Source organism: Cyprinodon variegatus, unplaced genomic scaffold (assembly GCF_000732505.1).
Source record: "Cyprinodon variegatus isolate N-32 unplaced genomic scaffold, C_variegatus-1.0 Scaffold238, whole genome shotgun sequence".
NCBI classification, from domain to species: Eukaryota; Metazoa; Chordata; class Actinopteri; order Cyprinodontiformes; family Cyprinodontidae; genus Cyprinodon; species Cyprinodon variegatus.
The window spans coordinates 958,590-986,417 of record NW_015150691.1 but is presented as its reverse complement, the minus strand read 5'-3'; the positions used below and the strand labels follow the sequence as shown (position 1 = coordinate 986,417).

At 39.2% G+C, this 27,828-nt stretch overlaps 3 protein-coding genes across 3 annotated transcripts in view; 1 reads left to right on the top strand and 2 right to left on the bottom strand.

Annotated features, from left to right (window-relative positions):
* wfikkn1 (WAP, follistatin/kazal, immunoglobulin, kunitz and netrin domain containing 1) overlaps positions 1-3,195 on the top strand; it is a 3,776-nt gene extending 581 nt beyond the window's left edge. Inside the window, exon 2 of the mRNA XM_015381664.1 lies at positions 1,685-3,195. Coding sequence (XP_015237150.1) covers positions 1,685-3,193 — 1,509 coding nt within the window. The 3' untranslated portion in view covers positions 3,194-3,195. The remainder of the gene's footprint in view (positions 1-1,684) is intronic.
* LOC107089102 (chromosome unknown open reading frame, human C16orf13) lies at positions 3,051-10,411 on the bottom strand. The gene is made up of 6 exons (XM_015381665.1): positions 10,093-10,411; positions 9,755-9,917; positions 5,641-5,700; positions 5,491-5,558; positions 3,965-4,043; positions 3,051-3,863 (listed from the first exon to the last, which is right to left on the bottom strand). The coding sequence occupies exons 1-6, from the start codon at positions 10,284-10,286 to the stop codon at positions 3,807-3,809; spliced, it is 621 nt and encodes a 206-aa protein (XP_015237151.1). The 5' UTR covers positions 10,287-10,411; the 3' UTR covers positions 3,051-3,806.
* Positions 10,412-10,671: 260 nt separating this feature from the next.
* Positions 10,672-27,828, bottom strand: part of LOC107089090 (girdin-like) — a 32,508-nt gene continuing 15,351 nt past the window's right edge. The window contains exons 12-29 of the mRNA XM_015381649.1: positions 27,658-27,802; positions 26,138-26,755; positions 25,847-26,052; positions 25,545-25,739; positions 24,289-24,410; positions 24,052-24,190; positions 22,631-22,804; positions 21,318-21,479; positions 20,917-21,194; positions 20,643-20,786; positions 20,379-20,565; positions 20,093-20,238; positions 19,722-19,814; positions 19,048-19,247; positions 18,537-18,617; positions 16,612-16,818; positions 16,438-16,503; positions 10,672-13,746 (exon numbers count right to left, since the gene is read on the bottom strand). Coding sequence (XP_015237135.1) covers positions 12,710-13,746; positions 16,438-16,503; positions 16,612-16,818; positions 18,537-18,617; positions 19,048-19,247; positions 19,722-19,814; positions 20,093-20,238; positions 20,379-20,565; positions 20,643-20,786; positions 20,917-21,194; positions 21,318-21,479; positions 22,631-22,804; positions 24,052-24,190; positions 24,289-24,410; positions 25,545-25,739; positions 25,847-26,052; positions 26,138-26,755; positions 27,658-27,802 — 4,200 coding nt within the window. The 3' untranslated portion in view covers positions 10,672-12,709. The remainder of the gene's footprint in view (positions 13,747-16,437; positions 16,504-16,611; positions 16,819-18,536; positions 18,618-19,047; positions 19,248-19,721; positions 19,815-20,092; positions 20,239-20,378; positions 20,566-20,642; positions 20,787-20,916; positions 21,195-21,317; positions 21,480-22,630; positions 22,805-24,051; positions 24,191-24,288; positions 24,411-25,544; positions 25,740-25,846; positions 26,053-26,137; positions 26,756-27,657; positions 27,803-27,828) is intronic.

The window sequence follows — 27,828 nt, the reverse complement described above, 5'->3', positions numbered from 1 at the left end:
AATCCTGATCATATTTATTTAAACAACACTTTAGGAACTAAATACTTGGGAGTGGTATGGGAGCATACCAGGAAATTGGATCCTAAGTTGGCTTCCAAACTTTAGCATTTTAGACAACTTTACCATTATCAGGTGGGGGCAACTAGTGCTGCAATCGCAAAAACCATTATGCAAATTATTAAAGTTGAATTCCTCATACATGCTCCATATGTGTATTCACGGTAATTGCAAATGAAAAGAAACTAAAGCTGCACATTATTTTGAATGGGAATCATCCTTACAACTGCATTTCTGCACATGGTGATCCTGCATCTCCACTTTGAATTCAACTTATTGTGCAGATCATGTTGCTTTATTTGTGCAGATGCACATGTACTCTTATCCAAAAAAAAACAATTCATTAATTCCATCCCTACAAACACTCATATTGCAATGCTGTTTAATTGTGCAGCCTTTAAAAATACTTTTTAGTATGAGCTGACATAGATGCATATACAGTATAGGTGTGGCTATCCAAACTAAATGAGAGTGCCTAGCTGCTGGCCATGAGTATTCACCTTTGAAAACTAATGACCTCCAGCTTCACCTCCTGAAGCATGAAATCGCCACCAACAGGTCTGTCAGTATTTGATGGCTGCTATTCCTCTGAACAAGTAATATCAGCAACAAACATTACAATAAAAAAAGCATCATTAATTTATACATAATTTATATAGTCTTATTTGCATGTCTGAAAATTTTAAAAACAAAGGTCTAGTCTTAGCTCTAGAAAAATTATTTTTTTCAGTAATTTAGCTTCATACTAAATACTTTACTTAACCACAGCGTGTTGTACATCAGTGATACAACTGAGCAACAAGTAAATAAAAATCTATAATGAATGAACACAATAAATTAGAAAAATAAATCTCAATTTCAGTTTTTTTTATTAAAGTAAGTATATTAGAACAGGACAACACAGACAATCAAAGGACAATTAGGCATACACATACTGATATTGAAAGGACAATTCACAGAGACCAATTAATCATGAATTTCTCAAGCTATATAAAAAATCTATATAACATTTTGATTATTTAAAATATATCAGTAAACATAACAGAAACTGTGAGATGTAGACTTCTTTAAACTGAGTTGACTGAATAATACTGACGACATAAAAAAAAAGGCTACTACTTTTCCACAGGAGGTCCTGCAATTAAAACATATGTTAAAAGGGCCTGATGCAGCCAAATATACACAGGAATTAGTAAATGTTTGTACAACTTTATTTTCTGAGAGAAAAAATAAAAAATAAAGATGAAGCTTGAACTGTGCCATTTATTTTTACCTATTTCCTCACTTTTTGTGTGGTCATGCTAAAGACCCACTTGTTTCTGTAGACAGGAGAGGCTGCAAGTATCACAGCATTCTAGAACATTCCATGAAAAAAAACCTGATGCATATTTTATATTATAGACCTGTGCTTCACAAGGGTAAAAACAATTCTTAAAACACTAAATTCACGTTTACGTGTTAAGCAGCAGACCTTTGTGTAAAGTTTTAAAGTAATGTAGCTTTATCTGTTGCTGATTTTCATTTTATTTGCATGGAAAATCTGCTTATCATACATTTGTACATATATATTTTTTTAATCTATTAAACTGGCTTTTTGAATGCTGATCTGAATTTTCTGTCTGCTCAGGACTGCGCAGAACATGAGAAATGCTGCACCAATGTGTGTGGCCTCAATAGCTGCGTTTCTGCACGTTTCTCTGATGGCACCCCTGCTCAGCCGGGTGGGAAGGAAGGAGACAGTGGAGATAATTCCTCCATTGCAACCTGTGATGGTTTCATCTGCAGCCAGCAGGGGGCAACCTGTGACATCTGGGATGGACAGCCCATCTGTAAGTGCCAGGACCGCTGTGAGAAAGAGCCCTACTTTACCTGTGCGTCGGATGGCCTCACTTACTTCAACCGCTGCTACATGGACGCAGAAGCCTGCATCAGGGGAGTGACTTTGACTGTGATCCCTTGCCGTTTCTACCTGGCTGGTCCACATACGAGTCCTTTTCCTCTAGATACTACAGTTTCTCCAACCCCCACATCCTCCCAGGAGGACCCAATGCCTCCAACGCTGTACTCTAACCCTCACCATCAATCCATCTATGTCGGAGGCACAGTTAGCTTTCACTGCAACGTGATCGGCGTTCCAAGGCCTGATGTGACGTGGGAGAAGCAGAGTGAAAGGCGTGAGCGGCTAGTCATGAGGCCGGACCAGATGTACGGGAATGTAGTCATAACCAACATTGGACAGCTAGTGGTGTACAATGCCCAGGTCTGGGACACCGGCATATACACATGTATCGCAAGGAACTCTGTCGGAGTTCTCCAAGCAGACTACCCGCTGTCTGTTATCCGCCGAGCGGATGATTTTTCAGAGGATCCTGAGTTGCCCATGGGGCGACCGTTCTCTCCAGCAGACTGCCTGGCTGAGGTTGACACTAAAGTCTGCAGCGGGGAGCGTCACGTGGACTGGTATTACGACAGCAAGCTGGGCTCCTGCATGACCTTCAGCAGTGGCGGCTGCGACGACAGTCGTAATCGTTTTGAGACGTACGAGGAATGCAAGGCGTCCTGTCAGAGAGAGGGAATGGGGATCTGCTCCCTGCCAGCGGTTCAAGGTCCGTGCAAAAACTGGGAGGCCCGCTGGGCCTGGAATTCCTTGATGAAACAGTGCCAGCCGTTTGCTTACGGCGGATGCCAGGGAAATGCCAATAGCTTTCGCACTAAAAAGGAATGTGAGGCAAACTGTCCGCAGGCCAAACGGAAACCATGCAGGACTTGTCGGATGAGGGGGAAAATGATGCCCACCTTGTGCCGCAGCGACTTCGCCATCGTTGGGCGGCTAATGGAGCTCATCGAGGACCTCGATTCTGGTTTGGCTCGCTTTAGCCTGGACGAGGTACTGAGGGATGAAAAGATGGGCCTAACTTTCTTCAACACTAAAAACTTGGAGGTGACCATCATCAAGATCGATTGGAGCTGTCCCTGTCCCAACATCACCATGGAGCACAACCCCTTGTTGGTGATGGGTATGGTGCAGGATGGCATGGCTATCATCCAGCCAGACAGCTACGTGAAAGCCATAACTGAAAAAAGGCTCCGCAGGCTCAGGGATGCCATCAATAAAAAAGCATGTGAGAAATTGTAGAGAATGATAGGACACAGTTGCAGATATTACAGTCTTCAAGAATATAAGTGACTACACAATATTATTTAAAGTAAGAGATCAGATGTAGGTAGTCCAACAGAGTTTTTATTACATTCAGGATATTGTGAGCTATTTATGCAGAGTTATAATGCTATTTTAAACATTACATTGATTACAAATAAAAAAAGATATGCTGATTAAAATCAATTCTGTAACATCCAGATTAGGACCCTTCTATATCAGCGGTAGTCTGTTTATGTTATGTGCTCTTAAAAACATTTTTGAGTGTATTGCTCGTATAGTCACATCTTTTGTTGTGTGATGTACATTTTCTATTATGTACTTCTAAATAGCACTTATGCTTAGTAACTAATATAACAGCTGTTTGTCTTAGGGTAGAAACAGTACATATTGATGTAAGGGTTTAACTGTGCAATACATGATAGTAGTTTGCCGTAAATAATACCAGATTAAATAAATGAGTGTCAAGTTGTTATGATCCCATGTGTTTGTTATGAAGGCAACATATGTTATTCAGGCAACAATTAGATGATTTAAGTAGAAGTTAAGGTGTTTAGACCGCCCTGCTTCTTAGAAGGATCACCTGGACAGGTCACACCAAACTCTCTTTTCTGAACAGGAGACATTTATTGTTTGCTGGCATTTCCACCTAAAAACAAAACAAAACAAAAAAAAAAATCCCAAAACATTTTCTTTTAGTTTAAAAACAGACATTTGATTTAGCTTTCAGATAATTCTGCAAATACTTACTATTTTCTCCAGGAATAAACCATTTTTTTGTGCCACTGAATCGAGAAATGAGATATCCTTCAAGCCCCATTCTGGATTCCTGAGAGATGAAACATTATGTCATGTTTATTTATTTATATATATGTTCTACTTTCCGCATTTATTAAATAAACTACATGGTAATGGTTACCAGTAATAAAAATGTGCAGAGGTCAGTTGCTCTTTCTTTATGTTCCCTTATTTTAAAATCCTAAACTGACAAGGATGTTCTACACCTAAATGGAAAATAGATTTAGAAAGTGCTTCTCCCACCTGTTGCTGTGTTTGCTGGCTAAATGAAGATGGCTAACCTTTTCCCTTGCTTATGTAAAAAAATAAAAATAAAATGATATTCCCCGTTTGATAAAACATGAAAAGGAATAAAAGTTAAAGCAAGCCCTACATGGTTTAAGAAAGTTGTTTCTAAACTACAGTTGGTTAGATACAAGCGACAAATCTATAGAGAGAGAAGAGAGTACTAAAGAGGATTTTTTTTATATTCTGACTAATAATGATTTTAAAAGTATGACTTTAGGTAATCTGTTTTTGCTAATTGTTTGGTAACTTTTGTGATACATTTTTAATTTCAAACCAATGTTCTTCTATTCTGAACAGTGCATGTATACTGAGATAATTAGCGTGGCGTTCAGTGTCCTGCTATGCCATGAACAGTGATGTTACTTTACTAATGCTTAAACTGTTTTTTCTTTTCTTTATATAAACTGACCAAGTGGGAACAAACTTTCAAAGCTCTGTCTATGAGTGCCCCCAAGTGGTCAGATAATTGTAAAACAATAAGAAAGTCGGTCAAGAATCCAGCATACCAGTTTGAGTAAATCAAATTCTCAAGTACTGCATGAGATTTTATAGAATCATTATCCGCTCACTGCTGTGACCTCCAAGTAGGAGACTCATTAATTACATTACTGTGGTGCACGTGCAGTATACGTGATGTTTAAAAGCTAAAATCCTCATGCTTTACAGCTCAACTCATAATAAACATGCATAATTTTATAGAAAGGTTAAGTTGGAGCTCCTTAATCTCCCATGGCATTATTTTTTACCCCCACAGCAATGAAGCAAAAGCGGAGGAATGCAGAAATGCAAGGGAGAAATGAGGATAGTTTTTGATGGATTCTGGCCAAGCATCATAAGCCTTCAAATGTGTTATAATTACTTTCTTCAGATGGATTTAGGCCAAAATAAATTGAATTATACCCATCATGTAAGTTTGTCAAATTTAATACAATTAAGTTATACATAAGGCAGTAAAGATTTGGGCTGCATGGTGGTTCATTTTGTAGCACTTGTAGTCCTTGAAACAACGAGGTCTGTATGTCTCTGTGTGGTCTTAGGTTACTATTGATTGAATAATTACAGAAAACACTCAACTTCAAAGAAATATACTTTGGTACACAATGTACAGCTTTCTTTTTATTGTGCATTTTGCAACAAGCTAATCACAAAGTGAAAGTGCATTTATTTCAATAAACAACTGGCCACCTTACCTTTGCCTTAGACTATAGTCAAAGTCCACATTGCTTTGGGGGGTGATCTGTCCGTTTACTGCATACGGCTGAGAGAGTATCCAAAAACCTTTATTAATCGTTAGGGGTCATGAGTGGTTCTGAGAATGACATGAAATGTTTTTCACTTACCCCGTATGTCAACAGAAGACCCTGTGGCTTCAGCAGCACTCCAGCCCCTTTGAATAGACCCTAGATGAGAGCAGTGAGGCCTTTAGGCTACTGGAATTACATCACATGAAGTGGAGGCAGGAAAATGGAAAACCACTAAAACCTTCTTGTGGAGAACTGCCTCCAGTTTATATCTGAGAACTCGGATATGAAGAGCTGCAAAGCAAATATGCTCAAGGGGAGCTTTATTCTTTCCATGTGACTTAATCATTTAGCCAAACCAGGTCAGTTTATTAAAAGATAAAAAAAAATACCATGCACAATTTAAAACACTAAATACAACCTCTCTTCTACTGCAATATTATATTCAGGTCTCCTTTGAAACAGAGGTTGTTAATCTCAGTGGTGACTTTCTTGGTGAAATAAAGGCTTATTAAAGGGGTCGTAGACTGCAAAACCGAGTTTACATTGTCGTAGATGAATAACGATAGTTCAGTGGGTGAAATGGACGTAGAGAGAAGTTCAAACCCCATTGACACCTCTTTTCTCTGCAAATCTCACAATTCTAAACTTCCAGCATAAAACGGGCAAATCCAAACGAAGCCCTGAGTTGTTCCTGTGGTAAGACGTGCAGCTTTACAGCAGCCTGATGTAAGGCCATTGGTGTCAACAGCCACACACTGCATTTTTCATTTGGAGGTCTATGGCTTGGCAAAGCTAATAACCCCTTTTTTAAAGGAGGAAAGGAAGAAAAAACAAGGGTCAGATAGGAAAGGGCTCATAGATAAGAGAATTTGGGTACAAAGTTATTTTTCTTTGTGGCGAGACCTCAAAGCAAAGCCTGGATGCTAAACTGATGCAGACCAAAACCGCTAACCTCTTTTAGTGTTACCATTGTGACTCTAGAGTAATTTTTGGGGTTCCATTATAAAACATGGAGAGGCTTAATCACCTTATGAGCTCAGAAAACCAAACAAAAAAACAGTTTAACCTAAACGCAGACTTACACCTAACTGATTTGTAAAGTGATGGTGTAGTGGTTTGAGCAGTGCTTGTGCTCTGAGAAGGGTGCAAGTACCCGGTTTGATCCCTAAAGCTTGCACTCTGGGTTCCTGAGCAAAACCCTTAACCCCACAATGCTCCCGGGCGCCACACAATGGCAGCCCACTGCTCCCCAAGGGGCGGGGTTAAATGCAGAGAGTGAATTTCCCCATTGTGGGACAATAACGGGATTTTCATCAGAACTTATATTTACATCGTAATTAAACAGAAAAACAAAAAAATACCCAAATGAATCAATCATGAACATTAAATTTGTAAAAAAAAAAAAAAAAAAAAAAAAAAGAGAGAGAAGTAAAGGACAATAAAAACTAAATGATAAAAAAAAACATATACTAAAGCTGTGTGTTTTTTGACATAGAGCTGCCCTACATCTGGAGTTTAAATGGAAGCCAATAATCCCTGTGTCCCTTTAAACCCATAAATCATCCTTTAAAGTCTTAATCTGCCTAAAGACCAAACCTCTCCAGTAAAAAAAAAACAAAAAAAAGCATGAAATACTTCTATAAGATAATATAACATGAAAATGTAAAAGAATAGCTACTATTTTCAAGAATAAATAAGCCCTAAATGGTTGTTTTTGCTGAAAGATGATATGAATGGGGCCTTTTGGGTGCCATCTTTATGTCAGTTTGAAAATCGTGACCTTTTTGGGGTTAACTTGTTAAATTTTGCAATATCTGGCCTAAAACTGCCTTAGTGTTGACCTATATGATTTGAAGAGTTCCTATGGCTGTTGAGCTTTCCTATTGGTTCAAAAGTAAATATCTCCATTCCAGCCAAGTGCTTGGATATAATAGTGCTCCCGATTTACCTCAGAGTTTGGAAATGGGAATTGGAGCGATGTAATCTCAGAAGTGGTAGAACTCAGTTTTATGCTTGTGGATGTCCATCTATGGACATTATAACCCACATGGTTATAGCCAGAACATTGACAAAAAAATCACTCTTCTATGTGTTGCTTCAACTTCAGAGTATAAAAAGAACACACCATTGCCCTCAAACTTCAATTCATGTGGAGCCAGGAGTTGAATTGAGGTTTTCAGGTGAGCATTTCCTCACCTGTTAGTGTGGTGTTTTATTTTAGGTACTTGGACTATGTAGTCATGTTAGATTCACTGCTGCCTTCCCTCATCCCGTTCACACCACAGATTAACTCCCTCCACTCGTCCCCACACTTGGCCATTCCGCTTAGTGTATCTTAGTACTGCCTGCTTTGGTGGAAGTTTCCAAAATCTGTCTGGGGGCGAGGTTATTTTACAGGAAATAGAGTAATAAATGATGAAATAATTATATTCCCTTTTTCGAACGAAAAAATCATATTTATTTACGGACAATATAATTAATTACATATTTATTAAATAAATTCTGTATTTATTTCCAGTTTTAATAAATTAAAGACGCATTTAAATCATTATTTCACAATTTATTCAGTTAGACCTGTCATTTAAATCCCATATCAAAGGGGTTTCTAGAATTTCATGAGGCAGATATTTTAGTTATCAGGCTCCTCTCCTGTGGAACCAACTACCAGTTTTAGTCTGTGAGGCAGACACCCTGTCTACTTTTAAGACTAGGCTTAAAACTTTCCTTTTTGATAAAGCTTATAGATAGAGTAGCTCAGGTTATCCTGAGGTATCTCAATAGTTATGTTGCTATATGGTTAGACTGCTGGAGGACATATGGACCTCTTTTCGTCATGCTATCTCTATTCTCAGACTCTGGAGAATTTTTTTGTTCAATCTCTAAAATTATGCTCTCTGTTTTTTCTTATAGTAGCTTAAAATTTGGTCTGTTCCTGTTTGACTGTGACACCATTTTGGAGAAAAATATCAGCTGTTCTGCTGCCATCAACACCATTGTTTATAGATGTTGGAGATCTGCCTGTTTTTTCTCTGACTGTGACTAACTGGATGTATTCAATTCAGTTTATTTATATAGCGCCAATTTGCAACACATGTACTCTCTTTCATCCTCTGACATGGGACCTGACTCGGAGCTCGTCTGCCTGGCTTTGTGTTTCCTGGACGGGGCCGCCTATTGACCCGGTCGACAGTTGCCTTTTGTATCTCTGCTTCAGACTCATTGAACCCCCGTTGGCCTCGGCAGATGGCTGCTCACACTGAGCCTGGCTCTGCTGGATGTTTCTTCCTGTGTAAAAATACAGTTTTCCTTCCCACTGTCGCTACAAGAAATCAGCTGGTTTTCCTTAGATAGAAAACTTTGAATCAATCTGACTGTATGATCTGGTTGAACTGTCTCTGCCTTGATTATGGCTATGTTGACACTGCAGGCCTTACGATTTTTTTGTGAAATACCTTTTTTTTTTTTTGTGTTGCCGTTGACATTTCCAAATATATGCAACCTGTATGTCTACAGGACTGTATGACTGCAGTCATACAACACAAGTGTCCCGCATGCGTAGTAGAGCAGGCAATGACGTCACAGGCCTGCGTGCTCTGTGTTTACGGAAGTAAACGTGGATGGTAGCGCTGGAGCGCATCTAGCGATCTTTCATAACCATAAAAAACACAATCTTCTCAAGATGGTTAAACATAAATATCGCTCTCCGCATCTTCATTCACCATGGTTGTTGTTTTTCTTGCCACTACTTCCCAGAATAGTGACAATTTGTCTGGTACTAATGGTGTTCAGGTCGGACGAATGTGACCTGGCCCTTCAGACATATTTGAAAAGATCAGATTCGTATCAGAATCAGGACCACATAGCCAAGTGGCCTGGTTCGCATCGGAACAAATCGGATCTGTGTTGTTCAGACTGTCATGAAAAGATCAGATCCAGGTTGCATATGGGCCAAAAAAATCAGATTTGGGTCACTTCAGGCTGCAGTGTGAATGTAGCTTATATGTGTTGTGAATTGGCGCTATATAAATAAACTGAATTGAATTGAATTAGTATAGTGGCACCCATTATCCTCCATACCCATCAGCCTTAATCATTCAACATCCAAAACGCCTTAAGTTATAGAAATATGAAAAAAAAGCTTCTATGGATTGAGTGTTAACAATCTCTGTATTTTATGGACATAAAAGCTAAAATAATTAAGCCGCCTGACCTCAGTGCAGGACAACGGAGAAATATGAATCATGTTGATGTTGAGGACCAGGTCAAGGCTTTCAGGCTGAATCCCCCCCCAGCACTGGTGGGGCTGGGAAGCATCCAGATGGATGGCAGGCTTCACATTGTGCAGCTGGTAGTGAGCTCTGTAGGCTTCTATACTGAAAGTAGAACGCACACATTTACAATGATACACAAAGCACCGATTAAATCAACTGAAAATGACTTTTAAAAACTCAGTGGGAGTTTGTTTTAAAAATAAGATAGACTATAATACATGATCAACACCTGTAGGGTAATTATAACCCACATATTACAGTATATAGCTGCGCTTACCTGACTAGAGACTGGCGGTCATACTCAGAAGGTTGCCAAATTATATTCCTCAAAGCCTTTGCGAAGTGAACGACATGCTGCCCGGTGCCGGAAGATATCTCCAGAGCCTGCAGGGCTCTCTCATGGTTTACACTCTCCCGAAGCACCGACAGGATAGGTTCCTTGTTCCTCTCTGCGGCGGCGGCGTTCAGCATCGTGCCAAAGCCCGGGAACAAGCGCTGAGTTGTTCGATAGAGTTTATGTAACCACTCCAGTTGGCCGAGCGGCGATGTACCCCACACAAAAACACCCACGAACCTGTAGGTTTTATGTTTGAATTGGTCAGTTCCGCATTTGGTCACGTGTGAGGCGTAAAAGCCAATCAGAACAGGGGGCGGGAACGAGGACTTGAGAGTAAAAACACCAATTTGTAACCTATTTTTATGTTTTTATTATAGGAAAATAGCATCCAGGTGCACATTTTATCACAAATAAACTGTTATAAGAGGTTGCAAGTCATACTTTAGGAAGGGAGACAGAACATTTAATGAGGTTGTACAAAAGAAGAAAAAAAATCAGTTAACAGGATAGTCACAAAAAGTTAAGGTAAAATAAAATATTTATATAAAATAACAATTACAATGAATAAAAATAAAAATCAGAAAGTGTAAATTGTTCTTTTCTGTTTAGTCATGGAACCTGGAAATATGAGTTGGGTTCTTAAGCAGTTAATTCATTCAACGCTTTGTTGATACCTGTCAACAAAAGGTTTTCGTACACATGTACTCTAGCTATTGCACATTATTCTTCAAGTGCACATGTTTTATTTCAAATAAAAAGATAAATAATAATAAATGCAAATCTCTGAAAAAATATTACATTTTACCTTATCTTAATACTTTCTAAAGATGCTGGAGGGATGCTGGAGGTTTTGGTGGATTCCCATTTTGCAACTTTGAACTTTTATTTGTTTTCCACTGGTCTGATTTCAGGAGAAATGGTGATGCTTCTGCAAGATGTTTCATACTGACTAAAAGTCCCTTACTACAGCAAAGGAACTGGGTGTTGTAACTCCAAATCAATAATATCTAACAGCAGGAGTTTACTTTGAGTTTTTCAGGTTTAACGGTCTCACATTATGCAAAATTCACATTATACATTTTGTAACAGTGATATGTGTCCAAAACCTGTGTATGAGGTTCACAAATGGGGGAAAAAAACCTGCCCCTTATGATGTCATAAGGGGAAATAAGCTGTCCAGAGTAATCTGTAGCAGCATATCCGCCAAGCTACGGTCTTCATCTAATGTATTATTGTGCTCCTCAAGCCACTACCTTTACGAACTCAGACTTATGCTACGTTCAGACCGGACGCAGCAAAAGCAGCAAACTCGCGTCTGCTGCTTCCTTTTGGCTGCTTGTACCAGTATGGTCATGGTAGCAGGTTGTGGGGGCGTGGCCTTCCAGAGGATGGCGTGTGGGGAACCAAACAGCTCATCCACATGAGGGCTAAATAAGGAGGTTTTTGGTTAACGCTGTCTGGCTAATCTGAGAGGAATTTCCCAGCAAAACTTAGAAAAACATGCTCAAGGGGCTTTCTTTTTTAAAATGTAGAATATTTTGGGACCTTTAATACAGTAACCTGGACGAAACAGAGCTCTGGAATAAAATATATTTACGTTTTAAACATCAACTGGCCATCGCCAGACCCCTGAAGAGATTGCTGCCAAACTGAGCTAATAGATCAGCTATTTAATTCTGTGTTCAAGCAGCAAATCAATAAAATACGAACTGGCCCAAAATGACTGGAAATCACTCCCACTTTGAAGCACCATGTTTGCTCAAATGTACGAAATGTGGAAGGGAAAGGGAGTAACACTAAGCTGTTTTTGATGCTTTAAGCTAGGTGATTTATGGCAAAAAGAGATTTGAACAACCAGTTAATCTGAAGTAGTTCTGAACAACCTCCAACTGGCAGATATTTTTTTGCTATCAAATTGCCCAGTAGATCAAAGAACGGTGTTTTAAGTTATTGTCAGTAGAAACACTGCTTTACGGGGGGGTCAAAAATAAGTACAAAAAGATTACTCTCACCATCCTCAACTGCATAATGAGATGTTTCTACAACATCTTCAAAACATTGTAAAGGGTGCAGAAGTTTTGTATTTGAGCTTCTGATGGATTATATCATATAACATAAATGGGGCACAGAAAGCCGCGCAACACCTGTTAGTGAAAATTAAACAGTATTGCAAAAATAATGTGGTGGAAAACACTATAATCTGCTGCTATGGCTCAATGTGATTGTCTTTCCAAGTGGCAAATGAAAGCATGTTAAGTTGGGTTCATCATCTTTCCAGATTTACGACTTGAGATAAACAGAACAACACTTAGCTCCTAGTCTACAGCCTGAATACATAAATGTGCTAGATTAAAAACAACTATAGTGCTAAATACAATAAAAAACAAAACAAAAATAGTCTTAACGTACTTTAGCTATGCCTAATTTAAAAAAGAATTAAGGAAAAAAAATCTGAAAATCCATTAGGAAAAATAAACCTGATGACTTTGAAGTAACCATGAATGTAGGTGTTTAGTGACTGCAAGGAGACACTCCTGTTTGAGCCCTCCTGTAAGATCTAGCATATTGCTTCGGTTTCCTTTTTTTCAGAGCTAAGCAATGTTTGTGGTGTCTTCTCAGTAGTTTCTTGTCTCTCAACGGGAGAGGTACTCCCTGAAGATGGATCAGGACAGAAGAAATGTGTGCGCATGTCAATCGTATCTAGGATGGCTGTAGTGGTGAGTTCAGAATCACTGAAGATTGTGTCTGAGAACACAGAGTTAAAAGTGAAAGACGAACCAAGGGATGGCTCCTGCAAACTGGATTCATAGTGTTTTGTTGGTACAATAACTGCTGGATCCCGGGGAGGTTTGGCAGGAGGAATGGACTCCGGCTCCCTGTTTCCTGAGTCTGGGTTTCGCTCTTCCTTCTGAAACTCTATTTGCTCCAGCGTAGAGTTTTTTTCAACAGTCTGCACTTGGTCAGTTTGGAAAGTCCCCTTGCATTCGCTGCCTACACTCGAGCGTCGAGAAGAACCCTCTGCTGAAGAAATCACACTGCTGGCCCGGGGGAGACTTCTAGGACACCTGAACTCTCCCAATTGTCCCTCTTTCACCAGAGGGGTCGAGAAGCAGTTCAGGCAGCCAGACATAGAGGATGATTTACCCTGAACATACAGCACTGTGATTGGGGAACAAGCAGAGGCTTGAGTTGTTTCAGCTTTCAAGCTTAACCTTTTCAGTTCTGAGTTTGTTTTGCCTGTACCGCATATGTCTGATGTGCGTCGAAACCCTTTTCCCTGACACCCCCTTTGGATGGTTTTTGTGCCTCTTGTGAGCCAGAAGTCCTGAGACAGCACTGGATCTCTTTGCCTTTGCAACCTATCTGAGTTCAGGCTATTGTCAGCTTGCATGGTGGAGGTTTGGTCCGCAGGCTGCTGCAGCTGTGAATGGGGTTGTGGGGTGGACACATCACTGGGTGGTTGATAGGAAGAGGAGTTAGGTGAGGGGGGCTTCTGGACAGGACTGCTGCCGTTTGACCAAGGCTCATTCTCTAGGCTCAGGCTCAACTCGCCGCTGCTTTCACTCTGTGCTTGACCTTGAACTGCATCCATCCCTGGAAATTCACATAGAAAGAATAACTGTTACAGCTTTTAATTAATTTATTAAATTATCATAAATTGATTCAAAACATTTTACTCCTTAGGCAATATATTTCTATTGGGCTTATGATATGGCACCACATTTCAGTTACAACCCAGGTAATCCCTAGTTACATGTAATAAATTGGATGCACAAATGGAACGTATAATGATAACCTTAAGAAACTGAAGAACAGGATGAGGATGGCATAGAAAGCCGGTGTAGGTACCAGATCTGCTGGGGTGCTCAGATCTGCTCGGGTCCTGCACATGCCAGTGATGTTACACTACATGATTGGTTGAACGTTGCCATATGATGTAAAACATTGTGGTTGCCCGGACAACGATAATAATACCACACAGAGTCGGGAGCATCTGTAGTGTTGTGTTGTGTCTGTGGCATGTCTAACGATCGATGAAGTTTTACCTGATCGTTAACAAAACTGGAAAAAAAAAATGTTTACGGTGACCAAAGTAACTGCAAGACCATGGTGTAAAGGGGAAGAGCAGGGTAGCTTTGTGACTAGCTGCGTTCAGTAGCTAACAGGTTAGCCTCTTTTAGCTGTGCTTTTAGCTCGGTCAGTTAGCCATATTAAGCTACACTGCTTTTAATTTTGTGTCAACAACAACCGTTAGTTCTCTACAAGTAGAATAACTGTTTTATTTGCCTAAAATCTCTACGAAAGACATTTTTAAGATGCCCCATTTGTCCTCCAGTGCCCTCAGATCTTAATAAAACAATGAAAATAAGCTGAGACTTTTTTGTCACCTTGTTAAATGCCAGAGCTCAGTCTTAGAGCGCACTTTCTTTTACTTTCCTTCAAGACTGACAATGATTGTTTTCTACTTTTGGCTACTTCAGATCGCGAATGCAATGTAATAATAGCAAATATAGGTAATAATATCCTGAGACTCCAAAAGAGATTTGATCCTTAAATGCAGTTTTTCCCGAGTGGAATGGCCATATGTTGACGTCATAAGAAGGGGCAGGGACCCGAACAGATCTGATCACCCGAGTAGATCTGGTACCTACACCGGGAATATTGCTGATATATGCCACCAACCAGCAGCAGGTCAGTTCAGACTGATGGCCTAAAAAAATTTTTATTTTTACACACGGGTCTCACAAGAAGGTCATTGACTCTAAGGTCTCCATAGACTTGAAAAATTTTCTGATAGGAGTGAAGTTTCAAATAGTTTTTATATTGAGCCCCTTTGGCATCAGCAAGAGGGCCAGTTGCAGGTGTATAAATGAAACCTTAGATTTCAACATTCACTTATAAAAACACACTGTTCTGCTTATATAACTTTAATAACATTATTGCGAAATTTTATGCACTGTACACATCGAAAGAACACATGCCTCTCCTTTATTACATGTTATACCTTTTATGGCTCTTGATGGCAGAATAAATAGCTGTGACAGGAAGGATTTGGTCGCAGGCGTTGAGCAATATTTCTACATTTCTGAATGTTCCACTTAGTGTTTTCTTAGGACAAAATCCATTAGTATACAGAACATTTCACAATAAACCAGCATCAACAAGGTGATCCCCACAAGATTAGTCAAAGACTTATTTGGGAGCTAGTTAACTCACTGAAACTAGTAAGTGCATTTTTTCAAATAAAACAATAATTAATACGCTCAACTAAGGTGACCTACATGATTTGTCACTGCACCAGACTCCCTAAAATAAGTTAAAACATGTTGTAGCTTGTTTAAATTCAGCTGCAGAACATTTGAACAACCCAATAAACAATTGGAAGAGTATAGTTTGGTAAGATGGGATGTCATTGCAAACCATGGTTAAAAAATTTTTCTACATGCATGAAAAAAAAGAAAAAAGAAAAGAAAATATCCTTATAAAGGGGTCAGAGCTTCATGATATTGGCCTTTTTTTTTAGCTATAGGCACTGGTAAATGTCCGTCAGTAGAAAGGAAGATGATTAGAGAAATATTCTGGGCCATCCTTTAAAAACTTGCTGATTTAACATGGCTAGAGTTCTGAGCTAGACAATTATCTAACTCTACAGCCAAGTAATTTGTCTTCACCTATTTATAGAGAAAGAAAATACAGTTGCTATAAAGCCGACTCATTTTCCTGACTATGATCTACCTTATAATATATGGAAATAACTTAAGATGGCAGTGCATTGAAGATGTCTGCAGAAACTTCCAAATTAAGGTAAAATGGTGTGGAAGAATTAAACAACATCCCATCTGAGTAATAAAGGTGACTAGTTTCACCATACAGGTTTGAAGCAGTCATTAACACCCAAGGCTTTTCTGCTAAGAATTTAACCAGTTTCAGGTGACTTGTTTAAAATCTATGCCCCGTCTTATTCCACTGTAATTTAGGGATTTATATAGGTTGATGTTTTGAAATGTGGTTGGAATTTTACTGTTAATTGGACGGTCCTGTGATCAAAGAGCATAGCATTAAATGCGTTCCATATTCAAAAATTGGTGAAGTAAATTATAATGGCCAACAGGGAGCAGCAGGGTAGAGCTTCCTCTGTCTAGTTGATGGCTTCCATGATAAGCAAAGAGATTAATTCAAAACAGGGTCATGATTGCAGTTTGAGGGATTTAGTCTAATTCCTGAGCTGGCTGCACATCTGCAGGCTGACGGAATCCTCTAAACAGGAATCAAGAAGGTTTTTACCATGGTTTGGCATCCCGTCGCCATCATCACATCCAGATTGCACAGTGCTGCCACTTGAATCTTTGTCTGTATGGAGCAAAAATAATAAATCACCACAAGGCAACAAGAACACAATTTACAGTTTCAGCTTCTATAATTAAATCTGACACAACAGCAGTTTCTGGATTCCTCTACCTGTCAGCCACTGCTCAGAAACATGTAGGCCAATGTCAGGGGTTTTGGTACGGTGGTCAAATGGAGAAGTGGCTGGGTGATGATGATGGAGGATGGACAATGTGGAGGTACTGAGAGATAAGGTCAGCAGCTTCTCTTGGCCTTTGTCCACATCAGTGTCCTGCCTTGCTTCAAATGAGGTCAATGGGTGGGATAAGCTGCTCAAGGCTACATTGAAGGATGAAGGGTTGGTAAGGAGTGGATGAGGGGAATGGACAGACAGGCCAAACTGTTATGCATGCTAGGTCAGTTTTTCCCTCTGATCAAATGAGAAGAACAGAACTTTTGAGAGGTGAATTAGATGCAGCTGCCACCTGGAAGGGCAAAGGCATGCAGCAGCACAATGTTCCTGCAATGCAGCATTTCTTTGTTTTCTCCTGTTCTATTAAATCATGGGTAGTGGTCTCTGCTGCTAAACATAAATGGCACTCAAAGCTATAGTTAATTAGAAAATGAGTGAAGTTTTAATGAAATGAGACTAGAGGATCTGTGATGTCTTTATTACTGCTAGTTCTGGAGAATGTCCCAAAAATATCCACAACACCTGAAACCTTTATGCAGTGTGTCGGGTTACAATGACTAACTTCTTTGTATTGCTGGGATTTTCTGTATTAGGCAAAGCAAATGTATAACAATTCATATGCAACCCCAAATGCCATGTTTATGTTTAAATGACTGGACCCATGTACTTCTAGCATACACACTTGGATCAAATTGTTGGTGCCCCTAATTTAATGAAATAAAAATCCGTAAAGGTCACAGAAATAATTTGAATCTGACTAAAGAATTGATAGGTAAAATTTATGTGAGAATGATCAAATGAATATCAGACATTGCTTGTTCGGTATGTTTCAAATGAATTATTAAAAAATAACTCATAAAACAGACCTGGACAGATATGATGGTACCCTTAACTTAATATTTTGAGGCAATCACTGCAATCAAACAATTCATGTAACTGCCAGTGATACTTCTGCTCTTCTCTGCAGGTATTCTGACCCACTCTTAATGAACAGACTTTGAAGGGTGCCTTTTCCAGGTAGCATGGTTTCAGGAGGACTAAGGTCAGAAGTCATAAAAGGCCACTTCAGAATAGTCAAATGTTTTCATCATAGCCATACTTGGCTTTTTTTAGCTGTGTGTTTTGGATCAATATCCTGTTGAAGACCCATGACCTGCGACTGAGACCAAGCTTTCTGACACTGAGCAGAACATTTCTCTTAAATCCATTGATAGTCTGACATTTGATTGAACCCTGCAGAGATTCAAGATACTCTGAGTCAAATGAAAGATTCTCTAAATCAAATGAAAGATACTCTGAGTCAAATGAAGCAAAGCAGCCCCAAAGCATAACAGAGCCTCCTCCATGTTTCCTAATAGGGACATTGTTCTTTTTTTCATATGCTTCATTTTCCACCAACAAACATAGAGATGATTTGCCATGCTAAAAAGATACATTTTTGTCTCATTTGTCCATAGGATGTTCTCCCAGAAACTGTGGGGCTTGCCAATATGTTGTTTTGCAAATTAAATTTTTAAATAATGGTGGCCTCCCTTGCTGGAGAACATATTTTTAGAGATAACACAGAGAAGAGGGCTGAGTATGATGCACACCTCATGTTTCAGCTGTGTTATGAAACATTAAAAGCCATTTAACGTCATCCTAACAGTTCTTTGCTAACTTTTAATGGTTTAACAAATAAATAGCAATAACATCCAATGTCAGGAGGCATGTAGTGTGATAAAGTGTTGCAAGGCACCATGTGCAAGAATCAAGCACAAGATGACAGAGTAGCATAAAGAAAAAATTCTGAAATTATCGCTATAAAAGCCAAGTCAGAGACAGGTTAAAATGAGAGCAGGCGGCAGACACTGTTTTGTCTTACACAAAGAACGACGGAAGATGGACTTGACTCTGTCTCTCTCCTTTAGCCTGTTCCTTAAACGGGGAAAGTTTTTCAGAGCGACTTTTTCAAAGCAACAGAGTGACCACAGCAGACAGATGGCGGATGGGTGACAGGAGGGAAGCAGGAGAGGAAACGGATTCCAAAGGTTGACAGAGGGTAGAAATAAATCGATATAAACAACAAAAGAGACAAGAGCAGGACAGTTAGGAATATTGAAGAGAACACACACACACACATTAGGAATAATGAGCCGTATTCCAGGAAATTGCATGCAAGATTTACTTGATCTGAAACACACAAACATATGCTGACAGAAAATGTTCAGGTGTGCGTTGTTCATATCTAAAGCAATAACAATGTTATAACAACTATAATAACAATTTTCCTATAACTAACAGTCAGATTTCAGTGGTTTGATTCTTTAAAATGGGAAATATCCTCTCTGACAATCGCAGGTCTGATCTGGTGGGTTTCAGACCCACATACTCACTGCTGCTACGCTGCTGTGTGGTAATGTCCCCGGCTAAAGTGGAGGCCGAACATCCAGATCCATCAAAGCTGATGAAGGAGCTATTGTCGTTGGAGCAAAGGTGGTGCTCCGCCGCAACCACGTGTGGGGTGTCAGGCTCGTTATCACGGCTGCTGGATTTCATCAGCTTCTTCAGTTTCTGAGTTATCCAGTTGCCACGTCTGTGATTACACATAACATAACTGTCACACAAGGTGGCATGGTAATAGCCCTGATTGCATGTTAAATGGCAACCAGTAATAGTGGTGTTGCTCTTGATAATTGCAATGTTAACACCCACTGGCATGCACCCATGTTTTTCTTAATCTTCTTTATGTTTTCCATCATCACAATTTGCCAATTACTTGAATTTGAATGTTTTTGAATCCATATTTGAAATATAGCAACCTATGAGAAACTAAGCATCTAAGCAGTCCAGAGAGACCGTGATTTACACACATTTATATTGAGATGACGATTGCAGGTAGATGTATCATTCAGATCTATAAACCATGGAAAGCAAACCTTCCAAAATTACAAACTGAAATATTAAGCTAATAATAAAAAGCAAGAAGCTGCCAAAATCAAACATTTCTTCTGATAACGTTTAACCTAAGTATCTTGCAGAGCATGTTTCAGTAGCAGATTGTGTTTACCTGCGAGGAGGTGAGGGCTCATAGAACTTATACTGATCCATTATCTTCTCCTCCAGTTTCTCCTTCTGCCTTCTCAAGTCATTGAGCTTGTCACTGAGCAAATATGGAGACATCTTTAAGATATTATTTACATTTCTTTATTGTGTATTTCTGTCACTCATAATTGAATCTTTCCTTTTGCTGTAAGTAACATTTTCATTGCCAAACTACTAATTCAAAGCTAATGTTTGATGCTGCGTTTGAACATATGCTAATTATTTTTTCTTAATTGTGAGTCCATCTGTAGAAGGATTTTTAATGCTGGGACTGCCAGACAGGAGGCCTAGAGGCAAACAAATTAGGAGATTTATTATTTTTTTTGTGCTACTTACATGTATTGTCGTTCTTCAACATGAAACAGATCCTTGCTTTCCATATTCTGCTCCAACAAGGTTCGGTTCTGCAGCATTAGCGTCTCGATTTGACTGATGAGATGCCGATTTTCTTCCTCAAGGTTCCCTTTGAGCTGACTCAGCAACTAAACACCATAAGCAGACATCTTTAGCTCACTGACATCTAGTTATACAAAGGTTGGTAGATTAAAAGCAATGAAATAATCATAAAGGACTCATTCAAAAGCTTGTAGAAGCCCATTCATAGATGGTGTTTTTCTTGCACCTCACACTGGTTGGCCAGTTTTGTGGAGGAGATGTCGAGATCCTGAAAGTCCTTTTTGAGTTTGGAGATGTCGGCCTCCAGCCAGGTGTGCTTCAGGTTGGCCTCGTTCAGCTGGCTCTTGAGCAGCTTGTGTTCATCTTTCAGTGTCTCATTATCGTTTTGTAGCTGATGGTACATTCGGCTGAGCCTTTAGTTAAAGAATCATAGCAACATCAGTGCTGGTTGGATACTCCGGCGTCTGTGTATGCTCTTGATTTTTCTTACCAGTCCTTCTCATCACGCAGTCTGCAACATTCAGCCTCTGTTGACTGATGCTGTTCTTTATCCAGAGAGATCCTCATCTGCTCCTCCTTCAAGGTTTTCTCCAGCTCCTCTAGTTTAGTTCTCTGCTGCACCAAGTTGTTATTCCTTCAAATATCACCCAACAGAAGTGCATAAGTACAGACCAGGAAACTTTGCAGTACACCATAATGTAAAAAAAATCCAAGTGTATGAAAATTACAGTATTTTGTTATTAATTATAATTGGTCTCTCTGACCTGTCCTGCAAAGTACGATGCTCCAACTCTAGTGTGCGGTGGACATTTTTCAGACAGGTATGTTTACCCATCAGAGCCTCATACTCCATGGCTTGTCGCTCGTGCAGCACCGTCAGACGCTCATGATCTCGCAGAAGTTGCTCGTGAGCACCACGCAGCTCTTCTCGTTCCTGTGTAGCGGTGTCTCGCTCACTTTCTATTCCTGACTTTTGTTGCTGCAGATGAGCGTTCTGGGCCATGAGGGAGGCACTCTGTGAATTTAGTGTTGACTTCTCTACCTGCAGAGCGAAATACTCAAGTTAATGTTGACTAAATGGCTTGTGTGGTTTTGCTGGCAATGTATAAATGTTATCATCGAGTGTTTTAGTTATTTCATTATCTAAGGAGTTCTGAGATGGGACCTGGAGGTTTGCATTGAGTGTCTGCAGGGCTGTGTTGCTTTCTTGCAAGGAGGCAGCCTGCCTCTGCAGGGCGAGGATTTGAGCCTGCTGGCTGTCACACTGACTCTCCAGTTGTCTCTGTTGGACCTGCGCAGCCTGGCGCTCAGCCTCTAGAGTAGCATTCTTCAAAAGAGACAAAAAAGAAATGATTTCTCAGGTATTCCTCAATATACTCTAGTTCAAAAATACTCTTTTTGAATCACAGAGTAAAATGAAATGTAGCTGTACAGTGCATCCGGAAAATATTTAGAGCTGCACTTCATCCACATTTTATTGTTACAGCCGTATTTAAAATGATACTAATCTCTTTCCTCAAAGTTCACCTTGTTTCAAAAATGAAAGAGTTTTTTAAGATCTTTTTAAATCTATTAGTCAAATAACTCACTAGCCACTAAACACAACAAATGCAATGCTACTAAAAGTGAAAAGTTTGACATACTTACCATATATATATATATATATATATATATATATATATATATATATATATATATATATATATATATATATATATATATATATATATATATCAGAGTGAAATCTAAATCTAAATGTAAAATATAACAATATTATAATATACAAATGTGCTATGGGCAAAAGTCAATATTTACGGATTTATGATAAATATTTTATGTCTTCCTATCCGCTTGGCTGTTTAGAATAAAAAAGACCACCACACTGAAAATACTTTACTTTGTAAAGCTGATATATGAGGCATGCCTAATAACTTATTTGTTTCTGTCCTACCGTCATAAACATGTGGATTTCAGTGGTTCAGTCAGGTGAGACTCAGACTGAGCATTAAAAAAACAATGGATGAATGTATAAAAAAGAACAACTTTGGTTCACATTTAAGCACAATAAAAAATGAAAACAGCAATGAAACTTCATTATCCTTTAGACACAATCTATTTGTAGTTGGACTATATTGATTATAATCAGATTAAATCCCAAATTGTCCAATTTCCATAAAGTGCAGCCATCCATTCATCTTCCAATCCTGCTCTGACCTATTTAGGGCCATGGTGAGTGGAAGCCTGTCACAATTTTTGTTGGTTTGTGTGTTTGCGTAACGGGGGTAGCTACACCCCAGTGGGACCATTGATCTTCCTAAACATGCACGGATCAATTTCTAATAACAGAGAGGAGACCTTTTTTTTTTTTTACTGTAAAAGACCTCTGGCAGAATCAGATTCAGAAAGGGCAGCCATTGGCCTTGATAACCGTAATACCACAGCATCTATCCCATTCATTGACAGAAACAAACTACCTACACTTCTCTCGACTTCAATGAGGTGGTCTTTGAGCCTCAGCAGCTCTCTGGTCGCTTCTTGGCTTTCACGCAGCCACTCGGTCATAGCCTTGTTGGTCTGTGCTGGAGGGCTGGATCTTAATGCCGTCTGCTCTTCCTCCTGCCGCTGTTGCAGGGCCTCATAGTTCAGCTTCACCTGTCACATTTGAGAGGTTTAAAGCTCAAATGATAATCAGCTAATTCTCTAGAAGGAATTCTCTGTTATAATGTCCACTGCAAACCTGGATAGGTTCACTGAAATGAAAACTTACAAGGAAACTGATTAATACTAAAAACTGGATTCACCTTAATCACTTTTTTATGTAAGGAAGTACTACAAAAATATATTTTTGTCATTTATTTTAATTTTAAGTATTTCAACTTTAAGTTAATGTGTATAGCTTCTTTTTAAGTCCAGGTAACTCTAAAGATTTATTCAAACCAGTTACAAAATGATAAGAGAAATTATGCTTGTAAATCTTGGAAGTTACTTTTAGTAAAACAATGTGGTTAGTTGACTGAGGACTGAGTCCATTATGAACTTGTTTAGCTCCGCTAACTTAAAATTTCTGCCCATTTAGACAACATTTGTCTCACTTTATAGAGTTTATAGCTACCCAGAGTGCAATTTTTAGCCTAATGCATTACTTAGAGTTGCAACTAACAATAATTTTGCTCATATATTAATCAGTCAGTTTTTTAATGATTAATTGATTAATATTTCGATAGCAAAGAATACTAGAATACTTTAAAGAATACTTACTACAGAACTTAAACTGGGTGAAACAAAAACTTTGGTGCATACTGAAGGACAAAAACATTTCTTTATCTTAAATGCCAATGATTGTACCGGTAACAGTAACCATACTTACAGTGTTGTATTTCTGTCCACGCCTACTGCCAAATAGTTTAGCAAAGAGGTCACAATCTGATGTTGATCTCAGCAGTCTGAGCCTGCCTCAGGTTCCTTATTAGTGAGTAAACCATCTAACGCTTTGTGAATTCTGCTTCACAATGACAGGAAGAGCCGACATCGAAGGATCGAAAAGCGACATCGCTATGAACACTTTTTTTGGATGGACTCAACTTAAATACATGCAATTCTCAAGGTCCTGTAGTTTACATTACTTATTTAAGATTAGTTCAACAAGTTGATGCGAATTGAGCTCTGTTAACTTAAAGTATTTTAGTACACTAAAAATTAGGTTTTACAGTGGTACAAACATGTAGCACTGATACCCACTGAAAGAAATTGCTGGTAAACTTAAGGGTAGGACTGGACTTTTTTTGCTACATTAAGAAAAGCTAAATATTTAATTTTACAGAACATTTAGACTGTTTTGATTAAATCTGAATTGTTCAAAATTTAATACACAAAGATCTGAGATATTTGTCGTCACTTACAGTTTTCAGCTCTTTTTGAAGCTGCTGGTTTAGAAAGGAGGATTCCTGCAGACGAGCCTCCAGAGCAGCCATCTTGTCGTCTTTAATTTGCAGGGACCTCTTCAGGGAAAACTCCAGTTCGGATTCTAGCATCTTGACTCTATCTCAGGAGAATAGCATAAACTGAAATAAAGTCTGAACATAAAAAAAAGAAAATGCTTAAAATGTAGATGTTCCTGCGAATAGTTTTGTATGCACCTGCCATCTGGTGCTTCCAGCTGTATGCTTTCCGGGATAGGGACTTTCATCTCCAGCTCAAGGGCCAGTTTCTCCAGGTCCCTGTCTCTCTGCTGAGTTTTTAGCTTCTCGCTAACCAGCTCCTGAGGTGGGATATAATTTTAATCAATGCTGCCTTGCAAAACAACTAATAGTTGATGTATTTCCTCACTTTTAGTCACATTGCAGAAAAACTTTAATGTACTTTACTTGGATTTGGCAGACCAACACAACACAGTGCAGAACTGTAATGTGGATATTGCCTTAGAGGCTAAAGCAGCTTTAAACTTATATATATTTTCTTTTTGACCCATCTTCTGGGTTCCTTGATCTTCATAATGATTTTTGTTCATTATTATTCTTCACTAAATGTCTGGCACCTTCATAGAACAGTTGGGTTTATTTTCATTTGACCTTAATTTACAAGAAAGAGTCCTGAGGCTGCCTGTTCCTGTTCTGATCTGTTTGCCTGACCTGTCTTCCGACTCCTGCTGGATTGTGTCTGTTTACCAAACCTGGAACTGCTTTCTGACACCGTCCTGGATTTCCCTTTGGTACTTATTCGGATCTCTGTCTGTTCTGGCCCAGACTCCTGTGTACCTTCTTGACACCGGCTTTTGCTTTTCCCCTTAGGATTATCCTGCCTTCCTTTGTCTGCTGAGATCTGATCTCATGGTTGTTCACCGGTCCCATGGGCTTCAACGTCTGCGACTCTCTGGGCAGCGTCCGCCACGTCTTGTCGTAAGCTGACTGGCTGGAACCAACTTTGTCTTCTGAGCACGGACTGCACTTTAAGACCAGGTCAGTGACTCACACTTACATAATCTTCCTCCAGCAGATTATCGTGGTCACTAACCTGCTTTGTCTTCATGCAGAGGTTCCTGCATTAGACGCCCTAGCTTTTCACTGTAAATCCGTCTCTTTATTTAAACACTATATCATACTGTCTGTTTGCCTGAATACTGGGTTCTTTATTCTGAGCCCTGACAATGAGGTTTATATTGATAAAAAACGTGAAACCATGCCATATCCCACTGAGATCATCCTGCATTATTTCGCATTGGTTGAACACATTACAATTCAATACAATATTTTAAAGTCAGATGTTATAACATATGATAAGGTTTAAAGCATATTAATTATTTCATAGATAACAGTAATGAAATGTTCACATTCAGATTTGTTTTGTCTTCCTGTCAGGAATTCTTGTACTGTCTAATAGAATATGTTGTCTTCACCTCTCTGAGGGTTGCCAGGGTCTTCTGGTCGATAGCAGCTTGTTTGGTCAGCTCTCTGTTTTCTCTCTCCAAGCTTTTCACTCTCTCAGACGTTTCTCTTAACCCTTCCACCTCCTTCACTAGCAAACGCATTTCTCTCTCCAAACTTGCAATGCAAGCATTACGGCTGTCTAAGTTGGCTTCCTGAATTTCAGCCTGGGAAAGATGAAAAATTGCAACTATTTTCAGAAGAGGACAACTGTATTTTTATAAATTATTTTTTTGTTAGCATTGTATTAACAAATATAATTTGTGATTTCTACCTGCTGTTTAAGCCTCCGATTTTCTTTCTCTAGTTGCCGTTTGTCTCTCTCCAGTGAGGTGGTTTCATGCTCCAGGTTCTGTTTCTCAGTTTCCAGCTGCTCTAGATGTCTTGCTGAGATCCGAAGTTTTTCAAATGATCCCTGGAGTGCATGGTTCTCTGCTTCCAGCTCTTGAACCTCAGCTTCTAAATGCTGAACTTTACGTTCTAAAAAGAGAAAAGTAAAAAACAAACTTTAAACACTTGTTTTGATTGGCTATGTGACTACATAAGGTGACGTTACTGAACATACCGCTATTGTAGAGAGAAGTTTGTAGCTGCTGGTTAAGTGTGTCCAGACCCCTACATTTAACCTCCAGTCGTTGTGTGTGCTTGCTAGTAGCGGAACGTCCTGGGAGACCTGTGGAAGTGCTATCATGGTATGGGCCTCCGTTCTGCGAGCCTGGGTAGGGATCACATGGTCTAACAAAACTATGGAACTGATTATGGTTATTTTCTAAGATTTCCAGCTGTGATATTCTGTCCTTGTCTGGATCCTGTAGGTGCCCGTTCTCAATGCCACAGTCTGCAAGATCTGCAAGAAGGATCTGAGTTTGGCCTCCCTCCAGCTCTTTTGTGACGAGTTGCTGTCGGCAGTTAGAATCTCCATTTTGGATCTGCAGCCTTTGTGCATCGGAGGGGTTTTCAGTGACTGAGCTGAAGATTTTCGTCATTGAGGATTGCTCTTCTGATGATGTACTTTGGTGGGTGTTTCCTGCTAAATGCTGACTGTGTTTGGTCTTTCTGCATCCGTTATGAAGTGCAGCTCTCAGATCCTCAATAGTCCTCAGGAGCCTTTGGTTTTCCTTCTCCAGCTTTAAAATCTGACTTTGGGTTCTCTCTCCGACCTCTTCGCTCAATGTCTGCCGCTCTATAAAAGAAAAAAAAAACACCACAGCTTGTAACTTTTTGGCTCTAAAAACATAATTGATACTAGCCTTTTATCTTATCAGTCAAGTTTATAAAGGAACCGTTTTTTTCAAGTAATTCAAATAAACAAGTGGTTGCACTGTAAATGAACATTTTCAAAATTATATATCATGGGAAATTTAGGAAAATTGCTATTTAAACTGATTATCAGGGATTTAACACTGATAAGTCAAAGGATTATACTGTAGTGTAGAGCAACTGCAGGAAAAGTAAATCCACAAAACTATATCTAAACTGCCCTGAATGACTCGGAAGCCTACTTTTGATTAATGGCAAAAAGAAGAACTATGTTGTGATTAAATGAAGTTTTCAAGTTTGAGTCAAATTTTCATTTATATATATATATAAAAAAAAGCTACCCAGAGGTTGAATGGGACTTTGGATCGCTATTCCTGAAATTAAAATTTACTAGGGAGCTATTAATGAGGAAGTTGCTTCATTTTTGTTCAGAGAGGAATCGGCCTGGTTAAATTTTAAGTCACATCAAAGGAGAAAACTGGAATTCTTTGAGGCGTTTCAGCCCCTGTTCAGTTCTGCACTGAAGAAGCACTGAAGAATGTCTTCAAGAAGCAAAATATGAAAGCTGCTGTCCTTGTACTGGAGCACTTATGTTTGTCAACCTGCACCACTGGAATGCCTGGTCAAATATTGATTCTCTGTACTTATTTTATGGCATTGAAAATTTTTTTTTTAAATTAAAGGTTTATTAAAATAGATATTTAAAGGTTAACAATGACATAAAAATGAAGTCAATCTGAGGGACCCCATTGAAAACATCCTGACTAAATCTCATATCATTTGCTCCATATAACACCCACTAACAGAGACCCTGATTGTCGCCACCTTGGGAGTTTTCTGCCGTTTTAGAGAGCTGCTCCAGCTCCCAGCCTAGATGTTGCGACTCTTCCATGCTCCTCCTCTGTGCCAAACACAAAGCCAGGTTCTCCTCCTGAAGCTCCTTCATCCTCTGTATGTCTGCTTCTTTCTCCTAGAGTAAACAATTGTCAGCGCACA

Excerpts from the sequence above, each read along its gene's own strand:
- LOC107089102 (XM_015381665.1), bottom strand. The coding sequence starts at position 10,286 with ATGCTGAACGCCGCCGCCGCAGAGAGGAACAAGGAACCTATCCTGTCG. Across the intron at positions 5,559-5,640 it reads GTCTTCTGTTGACATACGGG|CCGTATGCAGTAAACGGACA; the intron begins GTAAGTGAAAAA and ends ATACTCTCTCAG. Across the intron at positions 3,864-3,964 it reads GTTTATTCCTGGAGAAAATA|GTGGAAATGCCAGCAAACAA; the intron begins GTAAGTATTTGC and ends TTTTGTTTTTAG.